Below are 14,796 nucleotides of genomic sequence, written 5' to 3'. Positions count from 1 at the left end.
TAGTACAGCATTCTTTTGTTACTTCTCATCTTCCATGCTTGCAAGCAATGCACATAGGGAAAGAAGTAATTGGTTTATGGCAACATAAGCATTGTCATTTACCGATCAAGCAGGTGACGCCAGTCTTGCGGCGAAGTGATTGATACGACATGTGTTGTGTGTATGCATAAGAAGCTAGCTAATGATGTAGCGGCCGGCATCTATGACCATTTGAGGATTTGAAGTCATTGCTAGTGCTAATCTAGGAACGTTGTTTGCTGGGTATACGCTGGCCAGCATCTACAATCAGGCAGGCAACTATGACAAGGCTTCTGCGATTGGTTCAATCCACAGATTTCGTCGTTCCAGGTGATGTCTTTGGATAGTCTTTGGTCGCACTAATTAAACCAAGCATGTGTTTTTTGAAAGACAGCGTAAATCCTTTTTGAGGCGACACCAAGGAAAATAATGAAAGAACCTCGTATCAGTCTTATATTTCTCTCTGACAAAAAGTCTCAGGTCAACTGACCGCAAATGTTCTCTGATTCCACTTCCATACAGGCAAGGTAAAAAAAGAAGTCGAAGTCTCGGCATGGCGAACAATTTATTGTTAGCCAATGTGGCCGAACACTGAAATGCTTGACGAAAGAAAATGCTAGGTGGGTGTAGGCCTGAAAAATTTGTGGCACACTGAAATCATGGCACGAACCAATAGGTAGTTGTCACAAACAAATGGCAAAGTTTGGCAAATTACAGTCAAACAAGCATCGGATCATACTACTACATGCATGCCATCCTGTTTCATTTGCTTATTTCGAGACCAAATCTAGCTGCAGACGACATACAAACTAGAATAGCTAATTATTACTGCTGAATCTCAAACACTTCGGCCACTGAAGCCCACCACAACGGTATACATTTCATTCAGTACTACATTTATTTTCTTTTTCTTTTTATCAAACCGATCGAAACAGCAGCGACTGAAATGTGAAGCTCAGCTCAGGGCAGCGACGGCGGCGACGACGGGGTAGCAGTAGCAGGGACTGGGAGGATGCCCTTCTCCTGGAAGCATACGACGGTCTCGTAGAGGGCCTGCGCCGCCGGCGTGAACTCCAGGCCCAGATCCCTCAGTCGGTGGTTCGATATCTTGTACGGCTGCTTCCTTGGGTTCACCTCGTCGGAGCACCTGCGACAAACGCAAAGCAATGTAATCCAAGAACGGCAAGCAAGTAATGCACTTATGGTACCAGCTTAGATCCAGTTGGTACATGAGATGCTTGCAGTACTGTCAACTGTCAAGCAACGGAAAGGGATCGGTAACTTTGTTCTGAAGAATCATTCAGGGAAAAAAATTATGAACATATATTTGACTGGAACTTTATTGAAGATCTTGAACTCTTCTTAATCTCTAAGTATTTACTTTTGTTTCTGATTTTATAGATTGTACAAAGTCCTTTCATGGAACAAACAAATTCAAGAGATCGTTACTTTTGCGCAATTTTAAGTTTTAACAGATGCTACTTAAAAAAACACACAATTGCTGCTATATATATGTACCCACTTTACAACCAGCCGATCAAAGAGCTATCACTTTGTTGGTAGTTAACTAATTAATTAATTAAAGGTATTTGATTACTTGGTTATAACCTGGTTATACAATGGATTGTACTATTCCAAGCATTTCCTTAATTTTAAACTACTCTGTACCGGCATATGGTTTGTATAGAACCAAAAGGTCCTAATTTTCAAAAAAAAAAGAATCAAAAGGTCCTGCAATTTTGTGTGTCGAGCAAGAGCCTGATATTTAACCGCAAAAGGAATTTTAAATAACCTGATTTTCCCTAGAGGATTGATCACGTCGATGATCGCAGTGAACTAATGGTAAAAGTCTCCACAAGTCTCAGATATGTATAGCCAAGAAGACTATGGTCGGTGCCCATCCATTGGACTTTCAACACACCAACGAAAGACTCGGCAAAATGTTTCACCATCGGTTTTGCAGTATGCCCTACGTAACTCCACCGCCAACACTACTTTCATTCATCCTTGACAAACTGACGCACCGGCATCCGAATTCGCAGCCCGCAAAACTCAAACAGAATTCGCACGTGAGCACTATCTATTGACAACTTGCCACGTTTTTATCTTTCTACTTAGCATTTTGAATTCCGAAACGAAAGACAGCGACCTGCGTTAGTCGTTCATGCACTTGTCGAAAGTGTCACTGACCTCTCCGGGACGGGGTACTCGGGGAAGAACTTGCGGAGGGTCCTGACGACGTCCTCGCGGTGGAGCACGGCGTCGGCGCAGAGGTACCGGCCGGCGGCGCCGGGCGCCTCGAAGACGCGGACGTGCGCGTCGGCGACGTCGCGGACGTGGACGTACGCCTGCACGGCGTTGGCGAACGTCGCGACGGAGCCGTCCAGGTACTTGAGCACGTGCGCGAGGCTGGCGTTCACCGCCGGCTGCAGCGCCGGGCCCTGCACCAGCACCGGGACGACCGCCACCAGGTCCACCCCGCGCGCCGCCGCCGCCTCCCACGCCGCCCGCTCCGCCGCCGCCTTCCCGTAGCAGTACCAGTTCCGGGTGCTCTTGCAGAAGTCGAGGTCGCTCCAGCAGGACTCGTCCACGACGGCGTCCGGCGCGCGGCCGGGGTCCATGGCGACCGCGCCGATCGACGACGTGAGCACCACGCGGCGGACCGTGCCGGCCTCGGCCGCCGCGTCGATGACGTGGCGCGTGCCCCGCACCGCCGGCTCCACCATCTGCTCCTGCATGCGCGTGGGACCACTTTTACATGATGGGCTGCATGCATGCATGCATGCATGGCATGCCACTGAGATGTGGGCCTAATAAAAACTGCACAAATCTTGGCACTTTAAGGATTTTGTCTCGTAAGCAAAATCTCTTGGGTTCCTTTGGAGGATTCCGTGTTTAATAGCCCTACCACCAATTACTAGCAGACAGTAACCGTCCCCAATGGGCCGGGCGGGCCACGTGACACGTACCGGATCGTCGGTCACCGGCGACGCGGTGTGGAAGACGCCGTGGCAGCCGGCGACGGCGGCCCGTAGGGCCTCGTAGTCGAGCAGGTCGGCCCGGCACAGCGCCAGCCTCTCCGCCGCGCCGGGGAGCGCCCTCAGGTGCGCGTTCTTCGCGTCATCTGTCTCGTCACGGAGGGAAAGGGGGAAAAAAATGAAAAGAAGAATCACCAGCGATATATCCTTCCATCAATCACAGCGTCGACGGAGCAGCGCCTGCCCGATCCGTTCGTACCAGGGTTGCGCACGGTGCCCCTGACGGCGTAGCCCCGCTCCAGGAGGAGCTTGACGATCCACGACCCGATGTACCCGCCGGCGCCGGTCACGCACACCGTCTGCCCGCGCCCGGGAGCCGCCTCCGCCGCCGCGCCGCCGCCGTCGACGACCGTCATGCCGATCGATCGGACGGCCGGGTACCGCGTTGCTGTTACTTACAGGTGAAAAGAACCCTCCAGGGGGTTGGCTCTAGGCTATCTTTCTCTCTCACTAGATCTCTCCGCGTCTCTCTTGTCCGTTTGGTGAGGTATTTATAGGCGCCACGCACTTGCATTGGTTGTTTCCGCCGGGAGGCTGGAGTTGGTGGCGCGGTAGCAGACTCGCAGCACCGCACATCTAGCGTGACAGGGTCCGGGATCCCTCGCCCTGGGCTCGCCACTCCGCCTGTCTGTCTCCGGACTCCGGCCGGCCGGTGCCGTTCGTCGCGGCATTGACACGGTCCGGTCGGGTCTACACTCAGACTCACTAGTCATCACCCCGTCCGGCCGGCCGGGGACGCAGCGACGACGGGCGCTTGCTGGCATTGCCCATCGACATCGCGCACGTTTTAGGTGGTGCAGGCGTGCGTGCAGCTAGAGCTAGTTTTGGTGCGCTCACAGGGACGTTTTCTGGCCTTTCGCGCGACTTGCTGGCAAAGCAGTGTGCCGTGAGAATGAGATGATGTAACGCGCCATCTGCCTGTCTAACTCGCTGCATCTATCTCAAACGATTCCTTCGTCGTTCTTGCTTTACATACAGTGATCACCGGCGTACGTATAAGAACGCCGTGCCATGATTCTCCATGATCCGGCAACGTCGGTGCCTAGCACACGCTCTTTTTTCCCCCCTTGAAAAGTTGCAGACACGGTTCATTCTCGGGAAAGGATCCATCTAGCAGCTGGTCTAGTACCAGGCCCCGTTTAGATCACTTCAAAGTTCCAAATTTTTATACTCTCTCTCCATCACATCAATTTTGGGACACATGCATGGAGCAGTAAATATATGTAAAAAAATAACTAATTGCACAGTTTAATTGGACATCACGAGACGAATCTTTTAAGCCTAGTTAGACCATGATTAGATAAAATTTGTCAAATACAAACGAAAACGCTACAGTAGCAAAAAGTTCCAAATGTTATAAAAAGTTGCGATCTAAACGGGGCCCCAGTCTAGTATAATCACATCTGAATCGCTTTTGTCGTGTGCGGAGATATGGTGCAGCATGGTAGTCCGTACGTCGTTCCAAATTATAGTTCGTTTCAGCATATTAAGATATATAATTTTTACTATGTACGTAGTACGTACACAGTATATCTATATTTAGATATATAACAAAATCTATATATCTAAATTTGAAATGGAGGGAGCACTCGCGATCAGATCCGCTGAGCATGCCTACTCGATTTCGTGCTGCTGCTAAGCATCTCGAGGTGCTAGCATGACGCGGTGCACAGTTGCTCCTAAAAGGCTAAAACTTACTAAAGGAAACGCGATGCAAATAAATTAAGCAAGCCAGCACCAGCTCCGATCCGCCGTGAGCGGCGTTCAGGTGTTTAGCTTGTGAGAAAGGGAGCTTTCTGAAAGAAGATGCTCCTTATTTTCTGGACTTTAGGATCATATCGTTGCTTGCACAAAAAAATATTAGCTTACTTTTTTATACATAGTTCTTATTATATATCTTTAGCTACAGCTTATATTTACGTGTATAGAAAAGGCTCTGTATTTAGAAAAATCTAAAATAACGTATAATTTGAGGCAGAAATAATGCATGATACATAGGCCCGGTCTGCCGATTTTTCCTTTTTTTTTACTTAAGACAGCTGCAGCTTAATTATAGTTCTGTAGCGGGCTTCAGTTTTAGCGTGGAGGAGTACCACACCTTGTGCATCTCAAGGCAAAACGGCCAATTATCACGCGTGCGTTACGACGGTGATCGTGGTAGTTTTCGGGTCCAGAAAATCAGAGAGAGACGCCCTCCACGAGCACCCCCCGCCTGGTGCCGTCAGCGCGCGCCGATCGAAACGTCACCGGCGCCGTCGGATGGATGAGGGCACCGCCGGGCACGGGGCAGCCAACCACCGCGCGCGCCACCAACCCCCGCGTCGCCGTCGGCCGCCGGCCGGCACGAGGACGCTTTTCTTTGCGGAGCACGGCGTCCCCGGCGCCTGAAACGGTCGGACGGCTCTCTGACCCGGTCCCCGGCGTCGCCGGAGCTGACACGGGCTTCCCTGCCACCGTGCCGACCTCGATTGGATGGGCCGTATCCGTGAGGTTACGGCGGCCTTGGTGTGGATGGAGCCCGGCCCCTCCTTCGGCTACGGAAAAGGCTGCCCCGTCGTAGATGGGCCGCGGTGCGGGAGGTCATGGCCCATGATGCTGCGCCCCGCGCCCCGCGCCCCAGCCCTAGGGTCCGACGCTGCCGCCATCCCATGCCGATCTCTCAGCAGCAGGCGGCACGCCCGGCGCCCGCCGATTCATCGGTCATCGGAATGGCTGGCGTTCCACCGCGAAGGGCGGTGACCGCCTGGCGGGGGCGTGCCTCGCCGCCGAGCTCACGGGACGGGACGAGCCGTTCCCATTCCGCAAGGAATCGCTGCAGCTGCCTGCCGCCATGTGGCGGACTAGAGTTCAACCGAGCAGAAATCTGAAATCCTTCCGAGTGCAGCATGGATGACGCAAGGACTGATACGATAGCCGTGAAGGTTCATACTCAACCAATCTTGAAGTTTAGTACACGGCTTGGTCTGATCGCTAGCTTCATGACAAGAGCGACAGCCGCCGAACAGATCAGAGCCACCAAAAAGACCGCCCCGGATCGCCAAGTCTGTAACAGGAAGCAGGGATCGTCCCAAGATCAGAGCAGTTGGAAACGTGGGACTGAACAAGGATTTCTAGCTGCGTGCCACACTACAGCACGGATCAACACGGTCTCTGAAAGTTAGCAGCAGTTCATGATCCTTTGCGTTTGATTTGGACCAGGCTCCTCATCCTTCCTCTGTACAGCCTCCGCCGGCCGCCGGCCGGCCGGCCGGCCGGCCTACGAGACCGAGTACCGCCGGTTCCTCGACGACGAGCTGGACGACTTGGACTCGAGCGGCTTGGCCGACGACCGCGGGCTCTGCGAGCTCCCGGACGTGTCCGACGACCCCTTGCCGCCGGCGGGGCCCTCCCCGGGGAGCTTCGCGCCGCCGACCCACAGCTTGTCGAAGATCCTCCGCGACCGTGACGACAACGACAGCCGGCTGCTCTGGTTGGCCACGCTGCTGCTCCGCGCCACCAGGCGCCGGCCGTCGTCGCCCGCGCCATGGTCGGCCGCCGCCAGCTTCAGGCTCCCCAGCTGCTTCTTCAGCGCGCCGGGTGTCGGGGGCTCCTGCTGCGCGCGCCCGTCCTTCCAGTCGTCGTCCTCCTCTTCCTCCGCCAGGCGCGCCATGCACCGCGCCATGCTGCCGTTGGGCCCTGGAGCGGCCGAGGCGGCTCCCGCGGCACGGAGCTGCTCGAAGAAGAGGACCTGGACCACCACGCGGAGCGGGAGACGGTCGTTCTGCGCCGCGTGGATGCATGCCCCCTTGGAGAGCTTCTTCACGTCCATCAGGCTGCAGATCTTCCTCTTCTCCGTCTTGGGTAGGCCGGGATGCAGCTGAACATCAGAAGCAAATGAGTTTAAGCGCCTCAATTTTCAAATAAGCCGGCAAAAGCAAATGAACCTCAGCTGAGGAAATATGATAATTCCAAATGAGATGATCTTGCTCTGAAACATACCTTCAGAAATATGTCAATAGCGGTGTATAATCCATCGTGTGTTGTTCTGGCAGACTCAGGCATGGAAGTCGCCAAATCCACGAAGCTTGAAACTGACAGATTTGGATCAGAGGCAACTTCAGCTAGGTACCTGTCGACCAGCTTGCATAGTGCTACCAAAGACTCATTGTCCACATTTGTCTCAAACATCTCCTGGTCAAGGTTGTTGAGAAAAATCCCATCTTCAGCTACTCCGGCATGCCTCATGTACCTACCGATGAGTGTCTGAACCAGCTGAATATCGTAAATTGTCTGCGCCGGTGGCTTGGAAGGAATCAGAAGATCATGGACTGAAGCCTTGTGGAGCTGCAAGACAATCCTGTCCATGAGTTCTTCCTTCAGGAGCTCTCCAGCTCCAATCAGGACAGTGGCTTTCAGCAGCTTCAGGAAGAAACGGCATGAAATCCCTGAAGATCCCTTATCGGAGGGCAATAGCCAAACGATGGTTTCAAGCAGATGCTTATATGATTCAGAGTAGACATCATCCACCAACGTGTCGCAACATTCAGGAAGCCATCTAGCAGCATATGCCTTGAGTGCTTCTCCAACAACATCGGAGGGGACCCTCCCCCTTGACTTCACTGCAACCATGACACGCCTGTAAAGGTCTACATCAAGTTCGCACAGATCTTCAACCCACCAGTCCTTGGGAACTGCCTGTGAGCTTTTGCGAGCTTCAACTATCTCATCGGAGGATGCAGATTTCCTGTTGTAGGTGTATGACCACATTACATTCGACGGGTTAACAGTAGCTTTGGTAGCAATGGAATCTATGCATCTTCCAACCAACTTCAGCTCCTCTGACCAAGGTAACAGTGCATCAGTGGTCTGGAGCGCTATGATTGAGTCCTTCCAGCTTCTGAAGATGCCGGAATTCAGGAACACCTCCATCTTAAATATCAGATTGCTCTTCTCAACATCCTCGGTCATCCCTAGGTACTCTGCTGCACACCTTGCGGCAACAACATTGTATGCGTTGAGGGTCACCACCATGCCATAGCAGAACTTTGCGCAGATTTCGAAGGTTTTCACTCCCCCAGGAATGTCTTGTATGACAACTTCATCAGTGCCATTCTGACTGGCCTCAATTATCAACCTCTGTAACAAGCTACTCTTGGAAAGAAGAGGGAACTGCAAATACACACCAACACGACCAAAATTTCAGAGACTAATCCATCAAAATTCTTACAGAAAAATGGCTATATAATTGATCAGTAGACATTTGTAGATTTGCTGTAGCATTATATCTGTCAACAGATTGGACAAGTGGGCTTTTTTTTATTTGCATGGTACATGCATTGCTGTCACCTAGCAGAATAGAAGGTGTCCATGGAATTGAAACATGATCTAACGAAACCGTGGCAAAGATTCTGAAAGCAACAAAGATCCAAATTACAACTGGCATTCTGACAAAAGATGTTACTATTGCAGCATCTTCTAGTGTGCTGATAGCTGTACATTGGCGGATCCATTGTTTTAACTCTCAAGTACGACTTTTCCTTTAAAAAAAACTCAAGTACAGGAAGTGCATTAGGGTACTACAATCAACAATGTAACCTACTTTTGGTCCATAACGTAGTAAAATGGTATGGAATTACCTTGTGCAGATAAAACCTTGCACCGTCGACATGGATGACGATATCTGACGGAAGGTCAGACAGCACATATCTGGATGTGAATATGAGATTGACATGGTCAGCATAACATAACTGGTAATGGCATTCATAAAGAGAATATAACACATGAGAGAGAAAAATGGCGAAAAAAATGCTTGGGCAAGTACTAAGAGTTGGTATTTCCTGCAAATCTAGAAGGCTAAAACTGTGTTCTTGTAACTTGGTCACTAGTCATTCCTTGAGCATGATGATTGCACAACACAGTTCGCAGACATTTATCAGAACGTGCAAAGCATGTAGTGGGTTAACACATAGAACAATATCTCCCGGTCAGCACAACACAACAGGTAAAATGTGGACCTCCTGCTTTAATTTCCGAGAGAAATAGAGACAGTAGTTCAACTAACCTTTTTTTTTAAAAAAAATCTGTTTTCCTCTGGCTGCATATTCGGGCTGAGGTCAAGATATACTCGCATACCGATACACTTCATCAGAAAATAAAGGAAAACGTTCAAAAGAAACGAAGGCAAGCCTTTGCAGGTTAGGAATAAGTCCAAGATCTCTTGGCTATGGCCATGTGGTTCGAGACAAAAGGGAAGAACATTCCCCCTTTTTTTTCAAAGACAAAGGGGAAGAACATGAATCAAACATGCTCTGGAATCTCGTGGTCCTCATGACAATCAGTAAGAAATGTAACCTCATGATCCTCCTCACACCAACTACAAGTGCTGTGCTCTGTTTGTGCAGCCAAAAGGGACTTTTTGGTAAGCAAAAGGCTGGGCGCCATGGTCAAATCAACTGCCGCGCAGGGAAACCACGTAGCTCATGAGTACTCGAGCACTCGAGCAGCAGCAGCCCCCACATCGCATAACAATCACCGCGAAACAGTTTCTATACGACCATAACCCATGGAGTTAAAAAAAAGACACTCTTTTTCTCGACGAATCAAGAACTCACAGGCACGCGCCAAAAGATTCATGCTTGCAGATCAAGCCTTTTTATTCGTTCAGAGAACGCAGCATTGTCTCTGCGGATAAGAGAGAAGAGACCAAGGGATCGGCAAGAACTCGGGCTAAGGCGTAGAAAATGGAAAAGAAAGCCTACTACTGCGCCAAACCAACTGACATGGCATTGCTCTGGTTCCTAACGAAACAGAGAAGCGAAGCTAGAAAACAAAGGCAAGAAGTTTCCTCTGCTTGCAAGACCATTCCGGAATACTGAAAGATAACAGGAGCTCGGACAAGAGCACGCGTTTCCTTTCGATCACGCCGGCAAAGAAGGGCTTTGCAATGACGCAGGGTGGCGGAGGAGGGGAAGGGGGCGGGCACGGCTCACCTGGCGTCGCTGCCGTCGGTCTGGAAGGCGTCCGGCTTGGAGCCGAGCTTCATGAACTTCATGGCGGAAACGGCAACGCGGCCCTCTCCTCGCTCGCTAGCTTCCTCTCTCCTTGGGACGACAGCTTCTCTGCGGCTTCAGCTCAGCGTGTCCCTTGCTTACATTTCACGCCTCCTCCCTGCCCCGGTTCTCCTCGCGGCCTCGCCGCTCTGCTCGGGGAGCAGTGGAGACCAGCCCAGGGCCAGCAGGTCGTAGTCCCAAGAAACACGCACGGGAGCAGAGCAGGGAGGAGAGACGCGAATGAATTGGGTTTGGTTTGGTGAGAGGAGGGGGGTGGCATTTACTTGCCTCTTTACTACTGCTACGCGTGCTCGTCTCTCTCTCGGCTACCTTGACCTGGGGCTATCTAGTCTAGCTACCGCGGCCGCCCTTGATTTTTCACCAGCATCTTTTTTTTCAGAATTCTAGTTCTTTGTTTCCCTGTCAGATGGGAAAAGTGTTTTTCATGGTACTTTCATGTACTCTAGCTGAAACCAGCTTTCCATTTATCTGAATTCCTACTGGATGGATATTTACTTTTGGAGATCTTATCCGGCCAGAAAAGCCGAATGGGTGAAAAGGGTGAAAACCATGTGTTGACTATAGTGCCCAATGCTCATGTTTTACACGCCGTGTCAGTTGTCACCGCTAAATCGCATCACAGGTGAAAATGCGAAATGATTCAGCTAGTGGGTGTCTTTCAGGAATCGGATTGAAAGTTCAGTGTGTTTGGTTTGGGAAACTCCCAAAAGGAGTACAAATCTCGCGTCACGACCAAATAGTCCAGTTTTGTCACACCGGAAGTAGAATTCAAGTATAGATTTGTTGTACAATTTTTTTTTGTAAAATTTCAGTTTTCTCCCATGCACTTTTAGAATGTTTACAAGTAGGAAGATGCTACGAGTACAAACCATGGGTCCGATTGGTTCGCGTCCAAAATGTTGGCATATCAAAATGTAAGCAAGCTTATAAATTTTGGCATTTATTTGGTTGAAGAAAAAAATAATTCACCTAACTAAGTGATATTCTAAACTTGGCAAAGGTTTTGGTAAAAAGAATTGGCATCTTATTTTTTTGCATGCTCATATTTTGGCATACCAACATTTTAGTATCCAACCAAGCAGGCTCTACATGCAACCATACATCCAATTATGTGATGAATTTTTTGAGCTTTTTCTATCGAGTAGTATTTACAAATTTTAACTGTTGGATCTCAAATGGTAGCAAATTGAAGCACGGGTACAGGTAATCTTCCAATCCAAGAAAAGAAACGGTGGTAGGAACCTATTGGTCCAGTTCCAGGACTTGACCGCGGTCAACGCGTCGAGTCACGCCGCCACTGACACCCTGTCCCACCCTGCCGCGGGCGCCACCGTCGGCGTCCAGCGCACACACTAGGCCCTAGGATCTGATGCGAGGCACGCAGCTGTAGCCATCCATGTGGTTGGGCACTGGCCGGTGGAGCACTAGCCTAGCCTGACACTGTAGCCGGGCCGTAGCCTCCCATTTCAGCCCCTGTGCAAGGCTGCGGCCGCTGTTGCAGGCACAGTGCTACTGTTGATGCAAACGGGAAAAAGGACCCGGGAAAGGCTGCAGCGGCTGCTTGGGAATTGGGAACCGGGCTGGCCCCCTGCGCTGGGTGGAAGCCAGTGGAGAGGGGGCCGCCTCGGGGCCGGCTGGCGGCCGGGGCTGGCTATGGAGGCGGCAACGGCCGTGCTCAGTGGCTGGCTGGCTCAGCTCAGCTCAGGCCTCAGTGAGTGCTCAGTCACAAGTCACAAGAGCACGACGACGCATGCTCTGCGTGCATGCATGCAGGGACTGGCTGGGTGGCCGGCTCTCGCTTCTTGCCCTCCACATCCCGAGCACGAAAGCATTCTGGATGGGCCCCTCGTGTCCTTCTCTTTCTCTCTCTCCTTTTTAAGACTTTTTTCTACGAGCCACTGGAAAAGTTAGGCAATCCCTTATGCATCAACAGAAAAATTGCTATGCTTTAAGAGCTATCGGTTCATTTTTTTCGTTTCCCCTAGCGCAATTGCCATCGAATTTGGATCAAATGGCATCTAACAGCAGGTTGCACTAACCATCCTGCCCTCGTCTTCCCCACACGGCGCGTCAGGCGCGATGGCGACCTCGAGCTCCAGCGCAGCCGATGCCGGCAATGCCACCCGCCCCGGCTGAGGCTGCAGCACGCCGCGCTAGGCAACGGCCAACCCCGCGCCGAGCCGCCGCCGGGGCGTGGCTCCGCGCTCTGCCCCCACCGCACCATCCTACGCCAATGAGCTCAGCGTGGTGGCGACGACTCAACTTCGGCGAGAGGTTCTGGATCGCGCTCACCGGCATGACAGTCACAATGAAGGCCACGCTCGATACGTTCTTGTGCACGCACAATAGCTACACCGAGGAGCAGCAGGAGGAGGAGGAGGCTGCTTCGTCGACTCCGTGGCTGGGCGCAAGCGGCGGCAGCCGCCGCACACGGAGGCGGCGCTGGAAGGATGAGCCAAGCGGATGAACTTTGCGGCTGCGGGCACGCTCCGGGCGCTGGGCCGGGGAGTGGATACGGCCCACGTCCAGCTTTGCATCGTGATGGCGCGCGCCGCCGTGGCGAGGCTGCCGCGAGGCGGAGGATTGGGCCACTCCGCTCGTCGGGGCGCACCACGGCGTCCGGGTATACCACCGCCGCGTCGGCGCCGACACGCGCTGCGCCATCCGCGGCAGTGGCAAGCTCCAGCAGCTCATTGGCAAGAGTGGGGTGAGCAGAGTACGGTGGCGGAGGAGGAGGAGGACGATAGCTTGTGGACGTGGGATGGGAGGACGTGGAAGAGGAGGAGGGACAGCCGTTGCCATGGGCCGCTGCGCCCTACTACTACTCCTCCTCCGGACCTCGTCCTCTCCTTGCCGCGACCGAAGTGGCTCTACAGCTGGCGCGGTGCCCGGTGGCTACCAACGGAGGCGGCAGCATGGGCATGAGCTCGTACTCGGTGCTGGTGGCACTGCTCGACTCGCGCTACACGGGGCTAGCAGAGCTAATGAAGAAGGCCCTGCTCCTGCAGGCGCTCGAGGTGGAAGTTAAGGGCAAGATGGTTAGTGCGATCTGTTGTTAGCTACCGTTTGTGCTAAAATGAACGGCAGTAGCGTCGAGGGAAATAAGAAAATGAACTAGTGGCTCCTAAGGCACAAGAATATTTTCAGTGGTTGACGAGGAATTGCCAATTTTTCTAATCTAATGGTTTGTACGGAATTTTCTCCTTTTTTTTGTACCAACCAGTACGAGTACTAGTTGTACTAGTATGTTTTTGAATGGTCAGCAGCAAGAGAGCTACTTCAAGAGGGAAACTGAAGCGATGGCTCAATGGTGTTTCTCGAACATGATCTTCGCCACGACGACAATGCGTTGTTGGGAGCAGAGATCCATCTATCACTTCGAGCTAGAAAGCTGGGAGCACGGAGTTGCGCTCCTGAGAAGGTGCCGGAGGGATCATCAGCATCAGAGCCAGCTTTGGTGACGACGCTGGCCGAGCCGGGGCGTCCACCAGCAGGCCGGACGGGACTGACGAAAACGAAGTGGAAAGCGTGGTGTCCTCCGCGGTGGGGCGCTCGCCGAATCTCTTTTCGGATCATGCAATCGCCACCAGTAATCATGGAGGCTGTGCAGCAGCGCGCCGGGGCAAGGACTCGCGTGATCCATATGTTCATCCACACATGGTACGGTGCTCCTAGTCCTACACCTTAGGTCTCCTGCTGTGTGCGCGCGCGCAAGCCACCTTTTGTCAAATGTCAAGACGCAATTATCCCATAGATTTCTAATCTCGAAATGAGGACTATTTTCTCAGGCATGGTCAACATTTGTCGTGGCGCGTGTTCTATGAATTAGAAACAAATCTAGAATTTCCAAACATTCTACCATTTTACATTTATTTTAAAGAACAGGTTACAGGTCTAAGATATCATACGAAGTCCTAGCTTTTTAACTTGGGCTATAAATATCGAAAATTTATGTTCATTGAGGACATAAGATTGATATTACTAGCTAGATTCATCATGAAAAAAAAAATCTTTCATAACATCATTCTTTCAATTTAAGATATTAATATTTTTAGTCAAAATTTCGCATCAACCATATTGCTGTCCAAATGAAGTCGCTAGCTCTCGCGGAAGGAAAAGGTACGTCGGGGGCAACATCGCAACAGCAAGAAAGGGAACACGAAACATTGATAGCTAGCTAGGCTCATGATTAACGAGCGAGCGAATACAAAAAACATAGATTTGGAAGCAAAACAGATCGCGTCAAACACGCTGGTTCCACGTACGTACGAGCAGCGGTCATCACCCATATGGATCTTCGGATCTTCCGCTGCCACAATACCGACAGCCAGCAGCTAGCTTCGCTACCCTAGCATCAAAATAGCGGCCACTTGGCGCCACACTTACCGCCACGCATGTACGTACGATTCCTCCTCTGAAACTACTCAACTTTGTTTTCTTTCTTTCTTTCCTCCTTTTTTTTTAAAAAAAATAAATTTCTACTAGACAATTCATTAGCCTAGCTACCTCCCCTGGCTTCTCCACGAACATGATTAATTAGCATCCAACGTAGGCACGCCGTGTCGCCGATGGCACCCCCGCCCATGTGTTCCTAGCCTCTAACAACTACTACTGGTACTAGTGGCTAATCACCAGATAATAGTAGATTAACGGGCTAAGCCTACAGATTAGTGCCCGGTAACCTCTAGACT

General features: G+C 51.5%; 2 protein-coding genes across 3 annotated transcripts; both read right to left on the bottom strand.

Annotated features, from left to right (window-relative positions):
- Positions 1-699: 699 nt before the first annotated feature.
- Positions 700-3,507, bottom strand: LOC112890951 (cinnamoyl-CoA reductase 1-like). Of its 2 annotated transcripts, none has more exons than XM_025957837.1 (4): positions 3,256-3,507; positions 2,988-3,142; positions 2,209-2,750; positions 700-1,165 (listed from the first exon to the last, which is right to left on the bottom strand). In XM_025957837.1, the coding sequence occupies exons 1-4, from the start codon at positions 3,410-3,412 to the stop codon at positions 979-981; spliced, it is 1,041 nt and encodes a 346-aa protein (XP_025813622.1). In that variant the 5' UTR covers positions 3,413-3,507; the 3' UTR covers positions 700-978. The 2 variants fall into 2 exon arrangements, with proteins under 2 accessions (XP_025813622.1, XP_025813623.1); XM_025957838.1 differs by having other exon boundaries at positions 2,209-2,744.
- Positions 3,508-5,974: 2,467 nt separating this feature from the next.
- LOC112889638 (BTB/POZ domain-containing protein NPY1-like) lies at positions 5,975-10,347 on the bottom strand. The gene is made up of 4 exons (XM_025956369.1): positions 10,025-10,347; positions 8,672-8,741; positions 7,035-8,204; positions 5,975-6,912 (listed from the first exon to the last, which is right to left on the bottom strand). The coding sequence occupies exons 1-4, from the start codon at positions 10,084-10,086 to the stop codon at positions 6,313-6,315; spliced, it is 1,902 nt and encodes a 633-aa protein (XP_025812154.1). The 5' UTR covers positions 10,087-10,347; the 3' UTR covers positions 5,975-6,312.
- Positions 10,348-14,796: the final 4,449 nt, after the last annotated feature.

Source organism: Panicum hallii, chromosome 4 (assembly GCF_002211085.1).
Source record: "Panicum hallii strain FIL2 chromosome 4, PHallii_v3.1, whole genome shotgun sequence".
NCBI lineage: Eukaryota > Viridiplantae > Streptophyta > Magnoliopsida > Poales > Poaceae > Panicum > Panicum hallii.
This window is presented reverse-complemented; position numbering and strand designations above follow the sequence as displayed.

Coding starts and splice junctions, on each gene's coding strand:
- LOC112889638 (XM_025956369.1), bottom strand. CDS start 10,086: ATGAAGTTCATGAAGCTCGGCTCCAAGCCGGACGCCTTCCAGACCGAC. Junction 8,205..8,671: donor CAAGGTTTTATCTGCACAAG/GTAATTCCATAC, acceptor GTGTATTTGCAG/TTCCCTCTTCTTTCCAAGAG. Junction 6,913..7,034: donor CTATTGACATATTTCTGAAG/GTATGTTTCAGA, acceptor TCTGATGTTCAG/CTGCATCCCGGCCTACCCAA.
- LOC112890951 (XM_025957837.1), bottom strand. CDS start 3,412: ATGACGGTCGTCGACGGCGGCGGCGCGGCGGCGGAGGCGGCTCCCGGG. Junction 3,143..3,255: donor GGGCACCGTGCGCAACCCTG/GTACGAACGGAT, acceptor GTGACGAGACAG/ATGACGCGAAGAACGCGCAC. Junction 2,751..2,987: donor CGCCGGTGACCGACGATCCG/GTACGTGTCACG, acceptor ACGCGCATGCAG/GAGCAGATGGTGGAGCCGGC.